We start from the raw sequence: 19518 nt of genomic DNA, 5'->3' as shown, positions 1-19518 counted from the left end.
GGGTATTGAGGCCAGGAGTTGGGAGGTCATTTTGCAGCTGTACAGGAATTGGTTAAGCCATTTTTAGAATATTGTGCGCAATTCTGGTCTTCCTCCTATCAAAAGGATGTTGTGAAACTTGAAAGAGTTCTGAAAAGATTTACAAGGATTCAGCCAGGGTTGGAGGGTTTGAGCTACAGGGAGAGGCTGAATAGACTGGGGCTGTTTTTCCTGGAGTGTTGGAGGTTTGTAGAGATTTATAAAATCATGAGGGGCATAGGTAGGGTAAATAGACAAGATATTTTCCCTCACATGGGGGAGTCCAGAATTAGAGATCATAAGTTTAGGATGAGAGGGGAAAAATTTAAAAGGAACCCAAGGGGCACTTTTTTCACGCAAAGGATGATGCATATATGGAATCCGCTGCCAGAGGAAATGGTGGAAGCTGGTACAATTACAACATTTAAAAGGCATCTGGATGGGTATATGAATGGGAAGGGTTTAGATGGATATGGGCCAAGCGCTGGCAAATGGGACTAGATTAGGTTAGGATATGTAGTTGGCATGGACAAGTTGGACCGAAGGATCTGTTTCCATGCTGTACATCTCTATGACTCTGACTTTTCAAAATGAATTGACAAACTACGTACTAATTGCAGAAGAATATTTGGTAGCTGTTGTCGCCTGATCTGTTGTGAGGGGAGAAAGGTTCCATGTGAGTACCTACCCTTGACCTGAGGGCCACTGGTCCATAATCAACAAGATGCAATGCCACATGGATTTCTATATACAGGAACATGCTTAGTTCTGATTATATTATACCCTGACAACATCCATGATGAGACTATTGAGTGAAAATCATCGACTGAGCAAATTACTGAAGGATACTGGATCCTTGGACATCCTAACCCCAAAAAGGGTTGGTGCCTTGAGGAAAATTTCCAGAAAAAGACATTAGATTACTTACAGTGTGGAAATAGGCCCTTCGGCCCAACAAGTCCACACCGCCCCGCCGAAGCGCAACCCACCCATACCCCTACATTTACCCTTAGCTAACACTACGGGCAATTTAGCATGGCCAATTCACCTGACCTGCACATCTTTGGACTGTGGGAGGAAACCGGAGCACCCGGAGGAAACCCACGCAGACACGGGGAGAACGTGCAAACTCCACACAGTCAGTCGCCTGAGGCGGGAATTGAACCCGGGTCTCTGACGCTGTGAGGCAGCAGTGCTAACCAAAGTCTCTGATGAGAGAAAAATTAAATCAGAGATGAAACAAAAAAAACACACAGATTTGGAAAAACTGGGACAATATCAAACCTGTGACAAAGTAGGACTAGCTACTCAAACATTATTATTCGTCTGTTACATTAACTATAGGCTTCTCCTTATCAATTACTTTACTAAGTCTTTATCTGGCAGTTTGTTCACTGACTGAAGTATCATTGCTTCCCTACTATTTGCTATTCATTAAATAAGATTTCAGTTTAACTACAACAAAAGAATGGTCAGTCCCTTGTGATAAGAATGCTGCTATAATTCATAGCCGAAACACAAAGCCATAAATACACTCCAAGTATGTATTGCACAATCAAATAAATTGTTGTGTTGGTCGAGTTCTTTGTACTCCATCTCTCTCTAAAGACTGTGTGCAACACAGGGTATTAGTCCTAAAAGGTATTGATTGGCAAAAACAAGACTTACTTGCTGAGGCATTAATATTTAATCAGTGTCTCCCACACAGGAGAAAGCAGTTTGGAGTCGTTTCAAGTTTTTGTGCAGTCAAGTGCTAAACCTTTGTGAGATCTTAGTTTAGTTTGCATAATTGATTAGTCTGCCTTTGCCTGGGTGAAGAGAGGTTTTGATTGATGTGATCTGACTGGGACAATGAATTTACCGTTTGTCTCAGGAATTTAGAATTCACTGGGCAAGTCGTTAGGGTTTTTCTTGAGATGTGCTGCTGCGGATGCAGTGTTGTATTCCTGATTGATGAGAGGTCACAGGGCGTAGCAAAACTGAATACTTCCTTCTGTTATTCTTAACATAATATCCACGGACCATTGTATTATTCAGTAGTCTATTAAAAGTTAAAGAAGATTTATTCATCTGCTCTGCTAGAGATTTTTAAATCAAAGTCTTCTTTGTTACTAAGGCCTATTAAATCCCATTTTACTGGAGTACAACTTAACTGACTTCGATTTGGAAATACGTGCACCACCTCCCCTAAAGGAGAATGAAAATTGCTCCATTTATTTCAATTCATTCATGATCCACCTTATTCCTTCTCATTATAAGTACATAATAACACTGCAGGCTGTAAAACTACTTTGACTTCACACTGATTTACTGTACTCATGCGAGGAGAGGGTGATGTGCTGGTTCGGTCACAGGGCATAGTAATCCAAAGGCCCACGCTAATGCTCTGGGGAGTGGGTTAAAAATCCAACATGGCAGCTGGTGGAGTTTAAATTCATTAAGCAAAAATGGAATATAAAGCTATTGTCAGTAAAGGTGACCATGCTGATCATCGGTTGTTGTAAATACTCTATATGGTTCAGTAATGTCCTTCAGCGAAGGAAATCTACCATGGGGCTGGCCTACATGTGATACCAGCAATGTGGTTGTCTCTGAAATGGTCTTGGTTCAAGGCCCACGAGATAACATCCCACCAAAGAATAAAAAAGCACAGCTTATGGATTGTTAAGTTGCACACCAAAAGGTTGAAAGGTCTCTGAAGATGATCAGAACGGGATGTTCTCTTTCATGGATCTTCGTGTCCCTTCACCAGTTGTGCATCTCGGTAGGAACTCCATTGTTGGACTGTACACTATATCAGCGGCATAGGTGTGAATCGAAATTGAACAACAATATCTTATATCGAGCGTAGTTATGGGCCTAAGTCTAATTTCTAACATTCCTTCATTGTTGGTGTCTTTTTGTTGAAGGATGCTGAAAGCTTTTATTCAATAAAATAGAGACTTTGACTGGTATGAAAACTAATGGAGAGATGAAGGGTAGAAACACGTAGAAGTTTGCACCAAAACATGCCATTCACCTCGGCAGGATGCACTTACCTAATTCATCTACTCCTATCAGCATATCCTTTTTAGTCCTTTCTAATTAGTGTGGTCTTATCACTTGTAATTTCACACGGATGACCAGTAATCTCTCTTGCCAGCCATTAGCATGTGTTGGATGGATTTAAAAGTTGACAGGCAAATTGTTAGGCCTTGTTATGAATGCTTCTTCTTTGGCCATCAGGTTTTGGACTGACTTGAACTCAGGACTTATAGCTCAGAGACAGGGATGCTACCCCCATCATTAGAAGATCTCTTTTTAAGTGGCTTGAAGCATGGATATCAAAAACCTTTTCACTAAGGTTAACTGAGCAATGTTGCTAAACCTGATAAATATGGCTGATAAATTATCAGTACCACCACAAACCCAGGTAACATTTCATTTCAACCCTCACTCATCTGCTTAATAATATCAAGTTTAGTAATGTGTAGCAAGTACATAGCAATAGAGGTCTGGTATTCAAACTGGAACTTCATCAGCAAACACATCGATTTGGACCCAATTTACCAACCCTTCAGAAAAAAGAACCGGAAGTGATATCACCCACCATAACAGACCAAGACACATACTTAGAAAGCAGGATTGAACATCAGTGCTACAATGGGGGCTCACTGATGTTGTTACCTAGCATGGTGATGAAATGTCTGAGAACAAATCTTTCAGCTCAGTGAGCAAGCTTACACCCTGAACCAAAACCTGAGCTACAAATCTTCACAAAATCCGCAATTACATAGCAATGTTGCCAGCACCTTTGAAGTGTAGAAATCAGAAAGTGAAACGCAAGGTATTTGTTATGATTCCCACTGAGAGCTCTGAATTTAGACTACAATCTCAGATGAGACTCCCTGAGTTTATTTATGAACCTGTTTGAGAACAGGCCAGTGTCCCTGTAGTGATCAGAAATGAAGAATCATCCAGTGAGGCTTTCTGGGTGGAGCTAAGAAATAAGAAGGGGATGGTGATATTATTGGGGTTGTACTATAGCCCCCCCAAATAGTCAAAGGGAATTAGAAGTACAAATATGCAGGGAGACTGCATAGACTTGCAGGAGCAATAGGGTTGTCAAAGTAGGGGATCTTAATTTTCCTAGCATAGATTGGGACTACCAGAATGTTAAAGCCTGAGATGGGGTGGAATTGGTTAAGTGCATTCAGAAAAGTTTCCAGAACCACTAGAAGGAGGGTCCTACTCGGGAAGGGGTAAAACTCTAACTACTCCTGGGCAGTAGGGCAGTACACGTGATGGAGGTGACAGTGGGGGAGCACTTTGGGACCAGTGACCTATGGAGAGGGGTAAAAGTAGTCCGCGGGTTCAAGTTCTAAATTGGGGCAAAGCAAATTTTGATAGAATAAGACAGGAGCTTGCAAGGATTGATTGGAGCAGTTTGCAGACAAAGGTACTTCTGGCAAGTGGGAGGCCTTAAAAGTGAGGTAGCTCGAGTTCAAGGTCTGTGTGTTCCTGTGAGGGTGAAGGGCAAGGTTGGCAGGAATAGGGAACCCTAAATGACAAGAGATACTTGAGGCTTTGACCACAGAAAAGGAGGAGGTATGAGTCAGGTACAGGCATCAAGGAAATCCCTGGAGGTATATGGGAGATGCAGGAGTTTAGATTAGATTACATTACATTACAGTGTGGAAACAGGCCCTTCGGCCCAACAAGTCCACACCAACCTGCCGAAGCGTAACCCACCCATACCCCTACATTTACCCCTTACCTAACACTACGGGCAATTTAGCACAGCCAATTCACCTGACCTGCACATCTTTGGACTGTGGGAGGAAACTGGAGCACCCGGAGGAAACCCACGCAGACACGGGGAGAACGTGCAAACTCCACACAGTCAGTCACCTGAGGCAGGAAGGAAATCAGGAGGGCCAAAAGGGAACATGAGATAGCTTAGCTGAGAAGATTAGGGTGAATCCAAAGAGGTCCTTTAAGTATATCAAAGCAGAAAGAATAACCAGAGAGAGAATAAGACCAAAGTGGACATGTATATGTCGAACCACAGGAGATCAGTGAGGTCCTCAATGGATATTTCTCCTGTGTATTTACTGTGGAGAAAGTCATGAAGACTTGGGGAAGTTAGTGGTCATATCTTGAGGATAGTCCATATCACTGTAGAGGAGGTGTTGGATGTATTAGAATGTATGAAGGTGGATAAATCTCCTGATCCTGACCAGATCTATCCAAGAACGCTGAAAGAGGCTAAAGAAGAAATTGAGGGGGCCCTGGCTGATATTTTCGCATCATCGTTAGCTACGGATGAGGTCCCAGAAGACTGGAGGGTAGCGAAAGTTGGGCCCTTATTCAAGAAGGGCTGCAAAGAAAAACCTGGGAACTATAGACCAGTAAGCTTATCATCTGTAGGTTACTTGAGAAGATTCTGAGAGGTAAGATATACATGCATTTGTAAAGACAGGGTTTGATTCAGAATAGTCAGCATGGCTTTGTGCGTGGAAGATTGTGCCTCACAAATTTGATAGAGTTCTTTGATGAAGTGACCAGGAAGGTTGACGAGGGCAGGGGTTAACCATAGTCTATATGGATTTTAGTAAGGCCTTTGATAAGATTCCACATGGTAGGCTGCTCTGAAAGATTGGATCGTATGGAATCCAGGGCGAGCTGGTAAATTGGATACACAATTGGCTTGATGGTAGCAAGCAGAGGGTAATAGTGGAATGATGCTTGTCAGACTGGAGGCCTGTGCCTAGTGGGGTGTCTCATGGGTTGGTACTGGGCCCATTGCTGTTTGTTATCTATATCAATGATTTGGATGAGAATGTACAAGACATGATTTGTAAGTAGGTGGCACGGTGGCTCAGTGGTTAGCACTGCGGCCTCTCAGCGCCAGGGATCCAGATTTGATTCCAGCCTCAGGTGGCTGTGTGGAGTTTGCACATTCTCCCTGTGTCTGCGGGGTTTCCTCCAGGTGTCCAGTTTCCTCCCACACTCCAGAGATGTGCAGGTTAAGTAAATTGACCATGCTAAATTACCCATCGTGTTAGAATCATTAGTCAGAGAAATTGGGTCTGGGTGGATTACTCTTCAAAGGGTCGGTGTGGACTTGTTGGGCCAAAGGGGCTGTTTCCACATTGTAGAGAATCTAATGTAATCTAATCTAAGTTTGCAGATGACACTAAAATAGGCAGTATCATGGACAGTGAGGAAGGTTATCAGCAGGACCTTGATCAGCTGGGGAAGTGGGCTGAGAAATGGCAAATGGAGTTTAATATATGAAAGTTAAATCAAGATATGAGTTTCATGGTGAATGATAGGGCTTTAAGGAGTGTAGTGGAACAGAGGGATCTTGGAGTTCAGGTGCACAGTTCTCTGAAAATGGAGTTACAGATGGACAGAGCAGTGAAGGCAGCTTTTGGCACACTGGCCTTCATCAGTCAGGGTATTGAGTATAGAAGTTATCAGGGCAGCATGGTGGCTCAGTGGTTAGCTCTGTTGCCTCACAACACAAGGGACCAGGGTTCAATTCCACCCTTGGGTGACTGTGTGTTGTTTGAATGCTCTCCCTGTGTCTACGTGGTATTCCTCCAGGTACTCCGGTTTCATCCCACTATCCAAAGAGGTGCAGGTTAGGGGAATTGGCCATGCTAAATTGCCCATAGTGTTCATAGATGTGTAGGTTAGGTGCATTAGTCAGGAGAAATGTAGAGTAATAGGGTATGGGAATAGGTCTGGGTGGGATACTCTTTGGATGGTCGGTGTGGACTCGATGGGCCAAATGGCCTGTTTCCACACTGTAGGGATTCTATAATAAGAGTTGGGAAGTTACGTTGCAGTTGTACCGGACATTGCTGAGGCCGTACTTTGAGTATTGTGTTCAGCTTTGGACACGTTGTTATTAAACAGTTAGTTAAATGTTATTAAACTGGAAAGAATGCTGAAAAAATTTACAAGGATGTTGCCAGGAGTCAAGGGTCTGAGTTATAGGGAGGTGTTGGTCAAGCTACGACCTTTTACTTTAGAGCATAGGAGACCGAGAGGGGATCTTATAGAGGTGTATAAGATCATGAGAGGCATGCATAGAGTGAATGTGCTCAGTATTTTCCCCAAGGTTGGGGAATCGTGGACTAGAGGGCATCAGTTTAAGGTGAGAGGGGAAAGAATAAAAGGGAACTGGAGTGGCAACTTTTTTACAGAGGGGGCAGTACACATGTGGAATGAGCTGCTAGTGGAAGTGGTTGAGGCAGGTACATTAACAACAGTTAAAAGGTATTTGGACAAGATTGGAAAGGTTTGGAAGGATATAGACCAAGTGCAGAGAAATGAGATTACTGTAGGTGAACATTTTTGGTTGGCATGGATCAGTTTGGGCCAAAGGGCCTGTCTCTGTGCTGGAGGACTCTACGACTCTATGGCCATACTCTGTAACAAACTGGAAGGTGACTCTGGACTTTTTTTGTTTAAAAATATGAGATTACAGATAATTGCCACGAGAATAAGGTCAGCAGATTTCATAAATTTGAACAATTAAACTTACAAAATCACTAACGCAGAACAAGCTATACAACTTTTATTCTAATGTACGAAATTAGAATGAGCTGAGCATGAATAACAAGACAAACAACAAATGAACATCCCACAGAGTTCCTCAGATGTGGTCAAGACAGAACCCATGGATTTTTCAGTACTCCACCCAGATTCAAGTGACAGTGTTATAGAGTCATACACCCAGATTCAAGTGACAGTGTTATAGAGGTGTACAGCATGGAAACAAACCCTTTAGTCCAACTTGTCCATGCTCACCAGATATCCCAATTCAATCTAGTCCCACCTGCCAGCACCCAGCCCATATCCCTCTAAACCCTTCCTATTCATATACCCATCCATGTGCCTTTTAAGTGTTGCAATTGTAGTAGCCTCCACCACTTCCTCTGGCAGCCTGTTCCACATAGGCACCACCCTCTGCGTGAAAAAGTTGCCCCTTCGGTCTCTCTTATATATTTCCATTCTTACCCTAAACCTATGCCTTCTAGTTCTGGACTACTGCACCCCAGGGAAAGGACCTTGACTATTTATCCTATCCATGCCCCTCATGATTTTATAAACCTCTATAAGGTCACCCCTCAGCTTCCGACTCTCCAGGGAAAACAGCCGTAGCCTATTCAATCTCTCCCTGTAGCTCAAATCCTCCAATCCTGGCAACATCCTTGTAAATCTTTTCTGAACCCTTTTAAGTTTTACAACATCCTTCTGATAGGAAGGAGACCAGAATTGCATGCAATATTCCAAAAGTGGCCTCACCAGTGCCCTATACAGCCACAACATACCCTCCCAGCTCCTGTACTCAATACTTTGTTTTAACCCATCTCCTGTCTCCCAGGCCAGAAGCCCCTCAAACCTTTGTAGTAGTCACTAAATCTCAATGAAACTAAGCTGCATTGCCCTGGGTATATTTGAGCTCCAGTACTTGTCAGCTGCACCAAGCAAATGCTGCTTGTGGGCTTCTTTTGTCCTCAGCTGGCCTGAACTATCAGTGACTCCCAGGACTTCTCCTGAGTCATAAAAAGTGACCGCTAGCCACTTTCTCAGCAACCTCTTCCAAGTTGCAACAATCCAGAGATTGACATTAGCCAATCTAATGCTAACATTAACATCTCATCTGCTTGGAACATCTTTCCACTCATTCCAAGCATCTGAATGAACAGTGGCCTGAAAGTAGCAAACTTCTGTTTCAACTGTCCCTGACCAATATGGAGTTACCTTCAGTGGCCCCGTCTCATTGGCTTAAGGTTAATGTTGAAGTGCTGTTCAGTGACCCTTGAACTGTTTCAAGTGACCTATTGAAAGCCTCATGAAAAGCCTCTTACTTGTTCCTAAGCAGGATCGAATGTAGCAAACATTGGATCCTGTGACAATCCAAGGCCTTGTGAGTTTTCTTGCACCATCATTCTGAACATCCTGTGACAATGTTATAATTTTCATATTTAATTACCTTTCCAGAAATGCAGACCTTGCAACATATGCTGACACACAGAAACAAAAAAATGGATTTGGCATGTTGAGTTAGGCCATTAATCTATAATTTCCATTTATATTTGGCTCCAGCCATCTCATAATTTGGCTCAAATCACTGAGAAGTGGCGTACAACTCATTTGGAAGCAGCACTGAAGGTCACATTTTAAATTAAAAAGAAACTTCACCCCTAACCTTCTCTCAGTAATGACGTGATTAAGACAAAGGAAGTAACCAACCCCTATTCACTGGTACTTGGCAATGTTATCCTGTAGCTTTTGATGTAACAGTATTGATGCAAATCAATTGATCTCATGCTATTACACACAGACTGTAGAACACTAAAGAATACTACTTTTCAAAGCCATTTTTGAAAGTTTTAGTAAGAAATGAATTTTGTGGGGGTGGAGGAGCTGTTTGTTCTACAGGTAACGAGTTTGAAAAGGTTAACATTGAAATGCATTGAGCACCACAGTGTCTGATTCATGGGCTTTGGTTGAGAAACAGTTTGGCTTCCTCCAGGTCCTGATGGAGTCACATGTGATCTGTTTGGTTCCTGACAGTTGTAATTATGACTAAACAGTTAAAGTTAATGGTGTACTGGAAAAAATGTAGAGCTGAATCTTCCCTTAATTTGACTTCATGTTATTTTCAGTGAATTTCCCAGAGGCTTTCTCCCCATAAGGCTTTGTGAGTTTTCTTGCACCATCATTCTGAACTCATCTCATTAATTGCCTCCCACCCCCGTATAGTGCTGCTCTCATGTAATGCTAGCCCAGTTCTTCCACTTGCCACTGTCGGACATACATGCCACTGCTGAGGTGTGCCCACATTCCTCGCGACAGTGCCATCTTGGAACCATAGTGATGCACCTGGCTGAAGATTGGCAGCTGGAATTGCCCTTGACACTGCACGTCATGGCACAGCAGTCACAGCCCACTTCTCATGACACATTGGCCTTATACTTCTTGCACATAAAACTGCACATTCCTGCACTTATCCCTGTTTCAGCGCCGGACCACACAACTTACCTGTCCTCAGTCACAGGCCATCTTATAACCCTCCCTAACAGCTCTGTCGTGCATGATAGTGCCCCTCTCTGTGAGCTAGAAGGCCTGAGTTCAAGTCCCATCTATTCCAGTGATGTGTCAATATAGGTTGAAACAGGTTGATTGAAAGTGTCTGCAACCCTCTCCAAGTCACTGTGACTCTTTCCCCAATGTCCACTATCGCCCAGCATCTTATCATTGTTCAATGGAGGTTCATCGCAGGAAAGCTTTCAGTCACTTCAAAACATGCACGTTTAATTGCAAACACCAAATGTGGACAGAAATCAGACAAACACAAGTTGCATTTGCCTCCTAGAACAGAAAGGAGTAGTCTGCATGCCGAGCACCAAGAGTTTTACAGTCAAGAATTGACCACAAGCTTTGATCTAGTGGAATCATATGTCAATTAAGTCCTGTCTGGCCTATAGTGCCTGATGCTACTCTATCAGGTTCAAGAGTTCCTTTGTTTCCTACTCATTGTCCTTATCCTCCCTGAAAGACTGCTCCCAGTCTCCCAGTTCACCAGCCGCCATCAAATCCTCTCTTTCCCTGCCCCAGCAGTGCAGGGCATAGCTTGCTGGGATTATGTTGTGTACTCTGTCTGGACTGCAATGCAAGACTCCGCCAGGATAATGCAAGCAGTGGACCTTCATATTCTGCAAATTTATCATCTGCTCCAGCATAGGATTGACTGAACAGTGGGCTGCATTGTATTGGCACTCTGCCTCAGTCAGGGGGTTTTGTAATGGAGTCATCAGCCAAGGTCGTAGTGGGTTGCCCTTGTAACCCGGTAGCCATTCTTATAACCATCTGGACTTTCTACTGCAGCAGGACCATGAGTTCTCAAGCATATAGGCATCGTGGCAGCTCCCAAGGTAGTAGGTGCAAACATCCAAGAAATCATGTCAGTGAGCACGGATCACATGCGCATTCAGGTCCTAGAATCCTTTCCTGTTGATAAATTCGGTCATGCTATGTTGTGGCCCTCTCAACTCACTCTGTGTACAGTTGACTGAGCCCTGCACCGGGGGGAAGTCAGTTATCCTTCTAAAACCTAATATACACACACACTAGTGTGTCCTCTACCACAGATAATAAACGGGTCTTTGACTCAGCACAGGAAGGAGAATTGATGACAGAGAGCTACCCTAGCCTTAGACCAGCAGTGGTTGTTAACTAGAAGATATGGCACATTGACAGCAGTGGTGTCTGAAAATATGACATTCAGGAATAGGTTTGTGGTAGAAAATGTTCTTTTTGCTGGGAAGTATATGGAGGTTGTGTTGGGAGTCAAGATCATGAGAAATTGAATAAGTGTAAAAAAAGTAGCTGCGGACAGACTTGAAATCACTGGCAAACAAATCTAGTTGTAGTAGGTCACTGGAAATAGTGAGTTCACTCTTCCTAGTGTTAATTTGGATAAAGTCATGACTTTTTTTTGTACAAGCTGCCTGTTAAAAATTGAGACCAGTCACAAGGAGGCATTAGCATATTGTATCTGCTATTGACAACACCAAAGAGAAGCAGATAAATGTGAAAATACTGAGGATGAAGGATAGATCCTTTAGGGATTCCTGAGATGGCAAGAACTAAGGAAAAGCTATTGCATTCACTGACAGATGTCACCTAATCAATACTTCTCGATTTACCTCGTTTGCTCTTTAACTTTGTCCAATTTGGTTGCTACTCACTTACACTTCTCACCCAGTGGAAAAAACAATTTCAGCAGAGTCCCAGTCTATATATGAGAAAGTTTTCCTGTTATAGTCAGCACTTCATGTGGTTGTCTCTCAAAAACCAAGGATGGCAGTGCATCTTCCCACATAGAAACTCAACCCATTTTGGCAGATTTTGACAGCAAAAGGAGAATCTTTACTAGTATTTGAAAAAAATCCTACAGATGATATGAATAGGCAGATTCTGCAGATTATATAAATATATATGTACATAATATGACATTGTGCAATGTAAGTAGTCTCCATATCTCTGTACAATGTCAGGCATTAAAAAGTGATCTGGCATCTTGCTGAGTCTACATGTAAGTCAGGATCTAATTAATTCTGAATAACTTTGACAGCTGATGTGCATCCCTGAAGTAGACTATACACCAAACTAATTGTCCATTTTAACAGACTCGTTTTTTAATGCCAGTTCTCCATTGTGCACATGGGAAAGCTCAAACCTCAAGCAAACTCAGGAGATGACCACCACCCCTTACTTCCTCTGTAAAAATTTAAATCCCTTTGAGGGAGCAAACAAAATAATTTGTTGGATTTGTTTTAAGCAAGTGATTTTCTTAATTTTGTCAGGAAGATCACAGACCTGAAATGTTTACTCTCTGTCTCCACGGTTTCAGGTTTACCTGCTGTGCATTTCCAGCTGATGCAATATTTTGCTACTATATTTTCAGAGTGGTTGAGTTTAAAATATTTTTACTTAGAGATTTGAGCAGTGGAAAAGTGAATTAATAAATAATTTGTTTAATGAAGAAGGGGTTGGCAAATTCCTAATTAGTAATTAACTCTTTTCTTTCAGATTGTCTCCAATCCTTTATGCTATGAGGTTTCAGTGAGGCCTAGTTGTTGATCTGCCTTTAGCTCCCCACTTAATGACTGTTAGCAATGAATGTTAGCAAGGCGGAAGTGGGTACTGCAGATGCTGGCGATCAGAGACAAGATTAGAGTGGTGCTGGAAAAGCACAGCAGGTCAGGCAGCATCCGAGGAGCAAGAAAAGTCATCATTTCAGGCAAAAGTCCTTCATCAGGAGTGAGGCTGGGAGCCTCGGGGATGGAGAGATAAATGGGAGGGAGGTGGGGCTGGGGAGAAGGTAGCTGAGAGTGCAATAGGTGGATGAAGGTGAAGGTGATAGGTCGGAGAGGAGGGTGGAGCAAATCGATGGGAAGGAAGATTGGCAGGTAGGACAGGTCAGGAGGACAGTGCTGAGCTGGAAGGTTGGAACTGGGGTAAAATGCGACGGAGGGGAAATGAGGAAACTGGTGAAGTCCACATTGATGCCATGGGGTTGAAGGGTTCTGAGGCGGAAGATGAGGCTTTCTTCCTCCAGGTGTTGGGTGGGCCTTCCTCCAGGTGTTGGGTGGGCCATCCTCCAGGCATCAAGTGTTCTCGCAGAGTGCTTCAGAGAACATCTCTGGGAAACTTGCACCAATTAACCCCACCGCCCCGCGGCCGAACACTTCAACTCCCCCGTCCACTCTGCCGAAGGAATGCAGGTCCTGGGCCTCCTCCATCACCATTCCCTCACCACCCGATGCCTGGATGAAGAATGCTTCATCTTCCGCCTCAGGACCCATCAGCCCCAGGGCATCAATGTGGATTGCACCAGTTTCCTCATTTCTCCTCCCCCCCCACCTTACCCCAGTTCCAAACTTCCAGCTCAGCACCATCCCTGATGAAGGGCTTTTGCCCGAGACGTTGATTCTTCCTGCTCCTCGGATGCTGCCTGTCGTGCTGTGCTCTACCAGCACCACTCTAATCTTGACAATGAATGTTACAGGCTATCCGTTTATGGCAAACATTTTAACTCAGCCCCATCCCATGCTCAATTGTTACTCAACACACAATCTCCAATAAAGACTGCTAATGCAGTCACCCTATCTGATTTTCCCTGTTTAGGCTAGTTTGTACCAGCCAGAGGTAGAATGTCAATGAAGGAGTCCCAGGATGGTTCAGCTACTTAAGAATTCCTCTCTCTTCCTCCAGATTTACCATTCTCCTCGCCTTGCTCTCATCTCTCTGCCCTCACTTTTCCTTCTGTCTTTGGTCTTGTGTTTAGTATTCAACATCCAGACTGTTCTGGCACATGGTGCACATTTATCTGTGGCCCTGATTTACTTAATATATGCAAATAAATGCTGACATACCTTTGGCCATTTTCTTTGTTGCAAAATGTTACGCAGTGTGAAAGGTTAAGTTGTGTTAATGTTGTTCGTGCTCCAAGAAGTCAAGTATTTCATATGCTGTAATCAAAATGGTCTGCAAAGATCACAAATTGATTAAGGCACTTAAAATACACCAGGGATGGTTTAATGAACAAAATAATGAAGTCCAGTAATTATGTGAGTCATCAAATTCATGTTATTTTAAAAATTTGAGACCAGAAGTCAATGTGAGATGGTGAGATTTATTAGGCCTTCCTCAGATAACACATGTGTATTTCTTTCTCTTACTTAATGGCAAACATCAGACTTATCTCCTTAGCTCCAGTTTGGTGTTGGATCATTGTCTGATATACTTTATAATAATTGCATTTCTCTCGGATGGAACATGTAGACATATGCAGGGTTGACCTTTCACCTGAGGATTGGGAAATAGGATCTGAGACAGTGAACCCGTCCCGAACTGGTTGGGGGGGGAGCTGTTGGAGAGTGGTCACTGACCTGGAATTTTGACCAGGGCACCCACTTCACAAGGAGACAGGTTCCCTGTCCTGTTAAGGACAGTTGGCAGGTTTTCAAAGCTGGAGAATCAATCAGATCTTCCACTTTCAGAGCAGCATGTAGCTGCAGTAGAAGCTATATAACTGGCGAGATGCCTCATCAAGATAGTGTCTTTTCAGACATTTTTCTAAACTTTAATTAAAAAAATACTTGAAAAAAAGCAATCATCATGATTGTTGGTAGACATGGAAGGGAAGCTAACATTTTGCTGTTCCCTCACTGAGACAAGTATGGTGGGCCTATAGGCCTCTCTAGATTACTGACACCTTGGCCTGCTACTGCTAGTTGCCTGTTTCCGGCCAGTTGACCTGTCAACAGTCATGTCAGCCAACTGAAATTCAAATAAGAACCTCTATTCAGTACTTAACAAGGATCTTAAAGAGCCTAGTTTCTTGCCTGGCTTGTGGGAGTGGGTAGCCTGTGCAGACCCTGAGCCCTTGTCAGCCCCAAAGAGATGACCATTTAGAGTAGAGATAGGAAGCTGGCACGTCGACCGACCTCATAGTTTTTGAGTCCCATCTACCTCTGTTCCTGATGTCGCACAGCCTGAAGATTCAGCCCGTGTTATAGGTAGCGAGTGATGAATCACTTGCAGCCAAATTCAGTGAGTAGTGTAATATATCAGTGTGCCACAGAGAGATCAATGTAGCTAACTATTAACTGGAAATCTCAATCTCATTTCTCAGGCCTCACTGACATATTGCGCTATGGGTTCCCTGTGGCTGTGTTTATATCCCGAGCCTTATTTGTGAAGGAGAGAGAGTAAATAGTCTGAGACAAATGGTGAGGCATTCATGAAGAATGTACAGGTTGCTCAAAGCTGAATTTCCCTGGTTTTTTGCCTTATTTTCAGCTGCGTAAATTAACAATAATGAGAGAGTTTCCTTGGGTTCAGTTCGATAACAGAATGAATGTCACTTTTTGTCTGGTTGTAAAATTGGCCATTTCTCAGAAACCAATCTTTCTAGAAGAGACGTATGCTTAAAAAATGAAAATAAACTCTCACCTGTGATCATCTCCAATGTCTCTGTCATTAAAAATCTCACATGAGTTAACTTCCTCTTGTCGTGTCACAGCTTAATAATGTTGCACTTCATACCCTGTGTCAAAAATCCTGAATGTGAAAATTTCCAATTAACTTAATAACAATTTACCTGCTCAGTTATCAAATTCGATCCACTGAATATCAGACTTTTAAAAAATGAATACCAAGGAAGAAATACATAACCAGTTGGAAATTGAGCAGCAAAATTCATAATTTGTTTTTTGAAGTTGACTTGTGTCAGCTAGAAATGTTGAATATCACACACTAATACACAAAACAGTCTTCTGAGTATACATGATAAAATTGGTGGAAATGCTTGCAAGAATTTATTTGTACATTGCCCCAGCTTTGTCTTAGGTTTTCAACTTGGGCTTAAGTTGGAATTTTGCTGAAAATGTTTTAATGCGAAGTAAGTATTGTGTTGGTGACATGGAAATGCTTCACTGGCATTATGTTCACACTCCTGTCAACTCGACCATTTTAAGAGCATCTGACAAAAAGTCACATCATATTTTAAACAGGCAGGTCTATATTCTAAATCGTGTATTCAAACCATTCCCTCTTGCTCTAATGTTATTTTATCTAATATTAATGCTGCCTCTTACTCTTCATTCTGGGTTGGAGTACAGCAAGATTTTCAACTTAACATTCTGAATGGGAATGATGGAGTTTTGTTTCAGGTTATACTTGACGTAATGAAGTGAATGTTGCTCTAACACACTTTTTCACTTTGCGTTTCTAGCATGTCGACCTGGTTTCTACAAGGCCTCATCCATGGATGCATACTGCATGAAGTGTCCGCCTCACAGCTATTCATATCAAGAGAGCTCATCCCAGTGTACCTGTGAGAAAAACTACTACAGAGCAGAAACTGACCCCAAGGCTATGCCCTGTACAAGTAAGTTAATAAATATACACAGAAAGCACTGAAAAGCCCATAAACCAACATTCACACCACACAAATACCAGGCAATGATCGTTTCTGCTAAGAGACAAAATAACCAACACCCCAAGACACTCAATGGCATTACCATTGACCAGAAATTCAACTGGACTTGCTATATAAATACATGACTACAATAGCAGATTGGAAGCCAGGAGTATTGTGGCAAATAACTTGCCTACTTACTCCTCAAAGCCTATCCACCATCTACAAGGCAAGAGTTAGAGTAATGGAATACTCCCCACTTACCTGGCTGGCTGCAGCTCCAACAACACTCAAGAAGCTTGAGACCATCCAGGACAAAGCTGCCTGTTTGATTGGCATCCCATCCACAAGCATCCACACCCTCCAAAATTGATGTTCAGTTGCAGCAGAGTGCACTATCTATAAGATGCAGTGCAGAAATTTGCCAAAAATCCTTAGACAGCACCTTCTGAACCCATGACCATGTTCATCTAGGAGGATAAGGGCAGCAGATACATGGGAACATCATTCGCTGTTTGTTCCCCTCCAAGCTACTCACCATTCTGGCCTGAAAGAATTTTGCCGTTACTTCACTGTCATTGGGTCAAAATCCTTGAATTCCCTCCCTACAGCAATACCTTCAGCACATGGAGAAAGTCAGGACTGCAGATGCTGGAGATCAGAGTCAAACAGTGCGGTGCTGGAAAAGCACTGCCTTGTAGATGGTGGACAGGCTTTGAGGAGTAAGCTTCCAATCTGCTATTGTAGTGATGTATTAATGTAGCAAGCTCTGTTGAATTTCTGATTAATGGTAACACCATTGAGTGTCTTGGGGTGTTGGTTAGTTTGTCTCTTAGTGGAAATAGTCATTGCCTGTGATGCTGCTCGGATGCTGCCTGACTGGCCATGCTTTCCCATCACCACACTCTTCGACTACCTACAGCACATGAACTACAGCAGTTTCAGAAGGGATCTGACCATCAGCTTCTCAATGGTAACTAGACAGTGGCAATAAATGGTGAATGAATGAAAAATGAAGGTTTCATGAAGATTTGAAAGTGGTGTCAAGAGAGTGAAGAAACCATTACATTTTTTTTTCCCTGTCAAACTAGTCAGAGATGTTACTAACAATCCTTGGAGCGGGGGAAAACTTGAATCTAGACCTCCTCGCCCAAAGAGTTCCTTAACTGTTGCTTTAATTGTACACAGTGTTCCAAGTGCAGTCTCACCAAAGCTGAGTACAATCATAATAGAATGTCTTAAAAGAAAACCTTTTTTTTCGAATAAACCTGTTCAGCATTGATTTTACATTCTCTAGAGCAGGTGGGACTTGAACCTGGGTCACCCTGGTACAGGGATAGGGTCTTTACCACTGCATCACAAGAGGATGCTAACCATAGCTTTAGCACAGCACCAGCAATAGAATACACATGGTAAAACTTCAATTCATTAGCAGTGAGCAATCCTGCAGCATTTCTTCCACATTCATTTCTATCAGACAATTTGGAAATAAAGTATTTTGGATTATTCAGCAATTATTCCATGATTTTTTTTTTTGCAAATTACATGTATTTTTTCCTCAGTTTGCATTTGCTTAAGCTTTCAGTTTTGTTTGGCAGAGCAAAGTTAAGAACTACAATTGTGAAATCAATTTTCAGATTGGATGGATTCAAAATTAAATGTGCAAAGGGTGTGAGAGCAAGGGTTGATTGATTCCAGAAAAGAAACTAAATATTTATTAGTGAGATTACAGTCCTGGTTGCCCAGTAATCTATGTATTAATTGTGACTAATTATCATGTTTCACTCATATTGTTAGTCAAAAGTGTGCTGGGGTACCTTACCTTTGGAATCAGATCTGCTCTTGGTTACTTGCTGAGCTAACACTGCCTCATGGTGCCAGAAACCTGGATTTGGTTCCACCTTTGGGTGATTGTCTGTGTGGAATTTGCACATTCTTTCCATGGCTGCATGGATTTCTTTTCCTTCGTGTGCTCTGGTTTCATCCCACAGTCCAAAAATGTGCAGATTAGGTGGATTGGCCCTGTCAAATTGCCCACAGTGTCCAGAGATGTGCAGGCTAGGTGGATTAACCATGGGAAATGTTGGGTTATGGGAATAGGGTGGTCAGGATGGGATGCCCTTCAGAGAGTCAGTACAGACTCATTGGGCTGAATGGCCTCTATCTGCCTTGTTGGGATTCTATAATTCTAACATGATCCAAATCCTATGGGATAGATTTGGAGTTCTCAAGATCCAGGAAGAGACAGCCTTTTATTCCTGATGACTATTATGCTCCCAATTGCACACATCCACTAATATCCATGAATGATGGGATGAATTTGGGTGTGAAACATTTTACATTCCATGCTCATACTTGTGTTCTAGCATCTAATGAACTATGAAAAAAAGGCTTGTTTGTTAAATTAATGAAAAGTGATCAAGATTTGTTATTGCCAGAAACAGAGTAGTTCTTCTGAGTTATGTTGCCAAATGCTTTCATGATCCCTGATCCCATTGATAAACCTGACAGTGAAGTAACCTCCCTTTTTGTTTCTTCTGGTTTTCTCTCCTTCCATGACTCCTTGCTGGAATACAGTTCCCCTAATGATATTACCAGCTGATACTTCACTCAAGTTGCCAATGTTTGTGTCATGTTAAGCAGCATATTCAACTCTGGAACATATCACAACCAATACTGACCCCGCCCACAGCCAAAGACCAAATGTCTGCATTTTCTCGGCACATAAAATTCCAATTCCACCACCTTCACCATCTAGAATCTCTTCACCCACTCTTCATGGTTCCCAATCCCCTCCATGGCAAGTTATCTACCTTCACCTACTCAAATAGCTCATCAAAACTCTGTGCCAACCTATGACAATTCAAAGCTGAAAATGTGTTGCTGGAAAAGCGCAGCAGGTCAGGCAGCATCCAAGGAGCAGGAGAATTGACATTTCGGGCATGAGCCCTTCTTCAGGAATCATTCCTGAAGAAGGGCTCATGCCCGAAACGTCGATTCTCCTGCTC

At 42.7% G+C, this 19518-nt stretch overlaps 1 protein-coding gene across 4 annotated transcripts in view; it reads left to right on the top strand.

Annotated features, from left to right (window-relative positions):
• Positions 1-19518, top strand: part of epha4b (eph receptor A4b) — a 341474-nt gene that overhangs the window by 179445 nt on the left and 142511 nt on the right. For all 4 annotated transcript variants that reach the window (XM_043701928.1, XM_043701927.1, XM_043701926.1 and 1 more), the window contains one exon: positions 16325-16480. In XM_043701928.1, the coding sequence (XP_043557863.1) occupies positions 16325-16480 (156 nt within the window). The remainder of the gene's footprint in view (positions 1-16324; positions 16481-19518) is intronic.

The sequence above is a fragment of the Chiloscyllium plagiosum genome, chromosome 13 (assembly GCF_004010195.1).
Source record: "Chiloscyllium plagiosum isolate BGI_BamShark_2017 chromosome 13, ASM401019v2, whole genome shotgun sequence".
Taxonomy (NCBI): Eukaryota; Metazoa; Chordata; class Chondrichthyes; order Orectolobiformes; family Hemiscylliidae; genus Chiloscyllium; species Chiloscyllium plagiosum.
Note: the sequence above shows the minus strand (reverse complement) of the source record. Positions and strands in the feature narration are given on the sequence as shown.